At 60.0% G+C, this 6,706-nt stretch overlaps 1 protein-coding gene and 1 non-coding gene across 2 annotated transcripts; both read right to left on the bottom strand.

The window, feature by feature from the left end:
- Positions 1 to 245: 245 nt before the first annotated feature.
- On the bottom strand, positions 246 to 3,290 carry PSMB3 (proteasome 20S subunit beta 3). Its single transcript, XM_075443452.1, has 6 exons — positions 3,131 to 3,290; positions 2,599 to 2,783; positions 1,913 to 2,020; positions 1,352 to 1,529; positions 996 to 1,090; positions 246 to 371 (listed from the first exon to the last, which is right to left on the bottom strand). Exons 1-6 carry the CDS (start codon positions 3,131 to 3,133, stop codon positions 323 to 325), a joined length of 618 nt encoding a protein of 205 aa, XP_075299567.1. The 5' UTR covers positions 3,134 to 3,290; the 3' UTR covers positions 246 to 322.
- Positions 3,291 to 5,556: 2,266 nt separating this feature from the next.
- TRNAN-GUU (transfer RNA asparagine (anticodon GUU)) lies at positions 5,557 to 5,630 on the bottom strand. The gene has a single exon. It is a non-coding gene; the product is annotated as a tRNA-Asn (tRNA).
- Between the last annotated feature and the right edge of the window lie 1,076 nt (positions 5,631 to 6,706).

The following is a 6,706-nucleotide window of genomic DNA, read 5'->3' as shown; positions in this document are numbered from 1 at the left end:
GATATGAGAACAAATTAGATGTGACAGGAAAAGCTAACACTGCCATGCTGTCTGAAGGAGATGCTGCTGACTCCCTGGGGCGCGGCTGGAGCTCAGTCGCTCCCACGCGCGGGCATACTGCGGGAGGTGAGTGTCGGTGGCTCCAAGAAAAAGGTAAGCTCTGCTGCCGTGTAGAGCCCAAGCTCCTTCCGATAGCTTTAGAGATGAGAACTTAATCCTAGTGCTCAGACTCAAGAAAAGGAAAGTTCACTACAATAGAGAGTTTTATTTAAAAAAGTTCCAAGCAGACTGGGGTGTGACACACAGGAGCAGATGTGCAGGGCTAGTCCATGCGAGCTTTCAGGGTCCTGGTGGTGATCTTGTCTTTTTCACTAGAAGGGGAGAGAGAGATGACTATCAGTAAATCTGTGTTTCATACCTACATCCAGATTGGTGCTTTGTTAGGAAGCTATGTGTGCACAGGTAGGCAGTTTGCTCCTGCAGCCAGGCGCATCTGCGCTTGAAGGTGGCCGTGACAGCTGAGTGAAGCCCCAGGGAGCGCTGGGAAGCTCAGTAAGCAGCAGTGCCTGGGGTGCTGCAGGGAAACAGCACCACGAGCAAAATAAGCTGCTTCAGCAATCAGTCTGACTGTAGAGTCTGGAAGTTGCCATAGCACCCAGCTGTGGCAAAGAGCATCCTCTTGGCCAGCGCTACCCGTATGTGAGGAGTCGCACTCCTGAATACCGAGGGGAATGCAGCTAGGGAATCCCTGTGCAGCAGGACTCCAGCTCTAGGATTCATTTCCCATGGCTCCTGCAGTTCTAGCAACAGCCACAAACTGCAACAGAGAGCAGCCATGAGAAATAAAGCACTTGCAGCAGACGAAACGTTACTAAGGATACTGCTGGAAGGGAGCAGTATTAGGGATACCCTGGAAGCCAATGCCTTAACTGACTTTCAACACGCAGCTTGTTAAATTCTCCCTCTGTTCTACAGGGGAAGAGCGCAGCACTTACATTATGTGTACTACCACGCCCATTCCAGAGATGGCATCTCTGTCCACCGCATTCAGCATGGCCTGCGAGATTGTTTCGAAGAGGTGATCGGGTTCCTGAGGAACAGAAGCTGTTTTAGTTGGTATAACAATTGAATGTAGAGTCATCAGATTTTGTTCAGCCCCAAAGTATCATCCAAGATGATGCAAGATTTTTCCTGCAGGCTGCTACAAGCTACAGCCTCTCTGTTCGCCTGAGCTCCTTCGGGAAGGACGAAAGGACAGAGCTTTTCACCCAACCCACGTATCTCCGCTTCTCCAGTTAACAGCAGGAGGCTGGATCCAAGAACGGGAGCCAAGCCTGGCCACCTCACTCACCATGTCGGGCTCCCAGAGGGACTCGCACATGCCGTACATCTGCTCGGAGCAGGTGCCGCTGACCACAAAGTCATCGGTTATCATCGGGCAGCCGATCAGGTCTAGGGAGCAGATGAAAGGTTCGTGTGTTACGGGGTCCAGCCCGGCAATGACTGGTTCTGTGTAGTAAGGTCCAAACCTGCGAAGAACAACATGGCATAGAGCAGTCCAACCACCTTGACGCGGTCCCACAGCCCGCCTAAACATCCACCTACAAGGAGAACATCCCACAGATGCTTTTGGTGAGGGACCTTTCAGGTCAACCTAAAGCACCCTGCAATGGCTTCAGCATGGCAAACCAAACAAACTTGTACTGCTACAGGATTATTTTAACAATACCCAATATTCTTTTGCAAGGAGGTTGAAGATAACATTGTCAACAGATTAAAGGCTCCTTCTGCCGCGCCACAAGTAGTCTTTACAGGAGCCCTCCTCAGCCCCCGCCTCTCTAGAATCAGATCAACTCCAATGACCACAGCCTTCACTGACAGGCAAACAGCAACTCCGTTCTTTGACAGTTACCGTCTCTCATAGAGCAGATTGGAAACCATGCTCATAAAAGTCTGAGGTTTGATCTGCCGGCCTTCCTTCAGCTCGTAGAGATTCAGCCTGAACTTCAGTCTCTGGGCACTACAAGAGATGAGAATCAGCATTAAAGCAACAGCAGGCTCCTTTTTCTTTCGTCTCCACCCAGGTCTGAGCTGTTCTACTGCACGCTGACAGACCCCAGCTCCTGGTGCGTGCCCGAGGCAGGTAGGTGTTCCAGATGCAGCTCCTTCTATACCTGAAGTTATTAAGTCTTAGTAGTGATGTGATCTTTTCACTCTGAGGGTGACGGAGCCCTGGCCCAGGCTGCCCAGAGAGGCTGTGGAGTCTCCTTCTCTGGAGATATTCCAGACCCGCCTGGACAAGGTCCTCTGCAGCCTGCTCTGGGTGACCCTGCTTTGGCAGGGGGGTTGGACTGGGTGACCCACAGAGGGCCCTGCCAACCCCCAACATTCTGTGATTCTGTGATGTTAAATCACATGCACTTTTATTTTAAAAACTCCCAGTGAAGGGAGACCAAGAAAAGGAGTGCTAGCACCCAGCTATCATATCCCCCCGCCACGAATAAGCAAAGACATTTATGTATTTATTGTAAAAGTGCCTCTTACAGGCTCAATACGAGAACGCACGGGGGGGGGGGGGGGGGGGGGGGTCTCACTTACACGGTCTGCACGTCCGTGGCCAGCCCTGCCAGTCCAATATACAGCCTTCCTCCCATAGGGAAAATCTTCTGGAAGTCTGTGGTCACCATCTGCGCTTGAATCCCGAACCGCCGGTCCGCAGCGATGGCCACGCAGTTCTTCCCCTTCATGGCCATTACGGCCCCGCCATTATAGGACATAATAGACTGGAAGAGAGACGGACGGCAGGTACGGCCGGGGCTGCGGGCAGCGCTGCGGGCTGCGCCCCCCGCCCCGCTCCCCAGGGGCCTCCCGCACCGCGGGTATCGGGGGGCAGCGGGGGGGAAGCCCGCACCGCGCTCCCTCGCGGTTTTGGCTTTAATTTTCCCATTTTTGGGGCCACCCCACAACGGGGGCTGCTCACGGCCGCCGCTTCCCGCCGCGGCCCGGCCTGAGGGAAGGCCCGCGGGGCTACGCGACGGCGGCGACGGGGAAGGCCTGCAGCCCGCCCGCCTCCCGCGGGCCCCGTCCTGCCGGGCCCAGCTCTCCCCCCCGGGCCCCCCCCGGCGCTCACCATGGCGCCGGCTCCACAGACACCGCCAACCCCGCACCGCTGCCTTGCACCGCACACCGCGCCGCCGCTCCCGCCTCCCGCCTCTTCCCATTGGCGGCCGCCCGGCGAACCGTCGCTCGCGATTGGTGGCTCGGCCCGCCGCGGGGCGGAGCTGGTTGGTTGCGGCGGCGGCGAGGGAGGGGGAGAAAAATGAAGAGTCATAGCGAGCGGGGCATGCCGGGACGGCGGCGGACTGCGCGGGCGGGGCGCGGGGCGGGGTCGCAGCTGGACGGGGAGGGGAGGGGCATCGCACAGCGGGATCCAGCCGGGAGCGCAGCTGGAGGGGCACGCGGGGAATGGCACAGCTGGAGGGGCACGCGGGGAATGGCACAGCTGGAGGGGCACACGGGGGCAGGGCACAGCTGGAGGGGCACACGCAGGACATGGCACAGCTGGATGTGCACACAGGGCATGACACAGCTGGAGGGGCACGCAGGGAATGGCACAGCTGGATGTGGCCATGGGGGCAGGACACATCTGGAGGGGCACACAGGGAATGGGACAGCTGGAGGGGTACACCGCGAATGGCACAGCTGGAGGGGCAGGCAGGGCACAGCACAGCTGGATATGCACATGGGGGCTGGGCACAGCTGGATGTGCACACAGGGCGTGGCAGCAGGGCAGCACGGAGGTGGCAGGCAGGCACAGCTGTCCCGACACTCCGTGGCGCTGGGGGGTCCCCGAGGCCGCAGCCCCTGGGCAGCACCCATGTGCCCATTCCCCGCGTGCCCGCAGCAAGGCTGGGGTCACTGCAGGGAGGCCGGGCTGGGGCCTCCCCATCGGTATCTCCCCCCAGCTCAGCCCTGGCACCTTCCGTTGCGCACTGGGAAAAGTTGGCCAAACCTGGCTGGATTTAACTAGAAACTCCAGGAAAGCCAGCCCGCACCAGCGCAGCGTGCAGAGCCCCAGTGTGTGTCAGGCCCCGCACACCCACCCTGTGTGGTCCACCACTGGGACCCGGGGGCAAAACCCTGAGCTTGGTCTGCGGGGCTGGGGACAGGGAGTCTCCTCCGAGGCAAACCGAAGCTCCTCGGAAAGTGCCAGCACGCTGAAGTCGCTCTGTAAAGTCGCTCTGTAAGGCAGCGAGTGCCGGCGCATCCCGGGGAGCGGGAGAGGCCTGGCAAGTGGCTGCGGGGGCATTTTTTATTCAGAGAGCAATTGAAAGGGGGATTTGCGCTCTGCGGAGTGTTGGATTTCCTTCCCCATCCCCGCTCGCCAGCTCTCCCCTCTCCTGGAGCAGACAGGATTAAACGTTTAATTCGGCGGAGTGATGTTGTGCCAAAAGGAAAGAGATCCATGTGTTCGGGAACGCTCCCCAGCGCGCAACGGATCAGCCCGCCTGGTTCCGATGCAAACCTCCGGCCCACGCAGGGGCCGCTCACCCGCCCCGCGCGCAGCCCCGCCAGCGCAGCCCCTCCCGTGGCAGTTGTATTTTTAAAGTGTTTTCCACACTTTCCTCGTAAAAGTTTTCTCGGGGGGACGAAGTCGGTGGCCGCGTTCTGTCCGTTGGGAACACCGCGCGCACTGGGGAGAGAAGGAGCATGGAGCCGGCCGGGCATGGCTCCACAGACGGATTTCGGCAGCGCGGGCGGTCGCGGGTGGCAGTGGGGAGGTGAGCCCCGCTGGGCACCCTTCTCCCGCTTCTCCCTTCGCTTTCCCGGCGGGCTCGCGCTCTCAGATCGGGAAGGCAGCACCAATCCCCCTCCCTGGCCCGGAGAGCCCCGGAGCTTCCCCAGCCCCGGCATCGCTGGGCTCAGCCGCAGGAGCGTTCTGTGGCTCTGGGCTTTGCCACAACGGGGGTCTTCCTGGTCCGGCTGTATGCCCTGCATCAAAACATGAGCTTCATTATTTCTGGTATGAAAATAAAATCAGGACGGACGGGGAACCTAAATAGATTTTACAAGACTTTGGAAGAGAGGGGAACTTCAGCAATGCAGATTTTGGACCCTCTTCAGCTTTTTTTTTAAGGCAAAATAGGCACTCTGGATGGAAGAGGGCTTTGAAGTCCGTGCTCCATTTTCGGCGTCCCACCACGTCCTTTTGCTCTGGGGAGGTGCAGAGGGGACCACAGCCTGGGCAGAAACACCGACGGTCTGGTGCGCACTGGGGGCTGGGTTCCCCCTTGCCCAGCATCCTGTGAACCTACGGGGAGCCCCGGGGCCGCGTCCTGCCCCTCCCCACCTGCTCCCCGTCCAGCTCAGCCCGGTCCCGAGGGCGAGGACCACCCCAGAGGAGCGGGCAAAACCCCCCCCCGGAGCCCATCCCACGCGGGCCTGGGACCAGCCGCCTCCGCCTGCCCCCCACCCCCCCGCGTCGGCCGTTCCCTCGGACTGGCTCTGGGAAAACGGGGGAAAAAACCAAGACTGGAGAGGTAAAATTATTAGTGGCGTCCCTGGGTGGGCTCGAACCACCAACCTTTCGGTTAACAGCCGAACGCGCTAACCGATTGCGCCACAGAGACCGCGCTGGTTAGTGTTGTCACGGCCGCCGCACTCAGCCGGGGACTCCCGGGGAGCGGCCACGGGGCTGCGCCCACCCCCCGGCACCGGGCACCCCCCCCCGGAACCGGGCACACCCCCCGGCACCGGGCACCCCCCTGGCACCGGGCACCCCCCCCGGAACTGGGCGCACCCCCCTGGCACCGGGCACCCCCCGGCACTGGGCACCCCCGGCACCGGAACCGGGCACCCCCCTGGCACAGGCACTGGGCATCCCCGCCCCCGGCACCGGGCACCCCCTCCCCGGGTACCGGGCACACCCCCCGGCATCGGCACCAACCCCACGGTCGCAACCGTGCGGGCCGAGGGGAAACGCGCGTGGGCGCCGCGTCCCGCCGAGAGCCCGGTACCCCGGGTGTGCGGCAGCGACCTCGGCCACACCGGGCCCGGGCTGGACCCACGCGGGGCAGCGGGGACGCGCGGGGCAGCGGGGGTGAGCGGCCGCCGACATGCGTGGGCTCCCCGGCTGTCCGCACCCCCCGGGAGCCCCACGCACGGTGTCCGCTTCCCTCCCACCGGGGCCGGAGCCGCGGGGGATCCGCTCCCCGGATTCCATTTTTCCCCGGTTTATTTTTTTCCCGCTTTTTCCTTCTTTTTCCTCTCCTTCCCTTTTCCCCTGCCTTTTTTCTTTGCCTGCCTCCTTTCCTTTTTTCTTTCCCTCCTTTTTCCTGCCTTTTTTTCCCTCCCTCCTTTCCTTTTTTCTTTCCTTTTTTTCCTGCAGTTTTCCTTTTCCTCCCTCCCATCCTTTTTTCTTTCTCTTTATTCCTGCCTCCTTTTTCTCCCTCCCTCCCTTCCTTTTTTTCTTTCCCTTTTTTCCTTTCCTCCCTCCCTTTTTTCTTTTTTCCTGCTTCTTTTCCTCCTTCCCTTCCTTTTTTCTTTGCAAGTTTTCCTGCCTCTTTCTTTTTCCTCCCTGCCTTTCTTTTTTCTTTCCCTTTTGTCCTGCCTTTTTTTTCTCCCTCCCTTCCTTTTTTTCCCTTTTATGCTGCCTTCTTTTCCTCCCTACCTTCCTTTTTTCTTCGCATTTTGTCCTGCCTTTTTC

This window comes from Opisthocomus hoazin, chromosome 26 (genome assembly GCF_030867145.1).
Source record: "Opisthocomus hoazin isolate bOpiHoa1 chromosome 26, bOpiHoa1.hap1, whole genome shotgun sequence".
NCBI classification, from domain to species: Eukaryota; Metazoa; Chordata; class Aves; order Opisthocomiformes; family Opisthocomidae; genus Opisthocomus; species Opisthocomus hoazin.
This window is presented reverse-complemented; position numbering and strand designations above follow the sequence as displayed.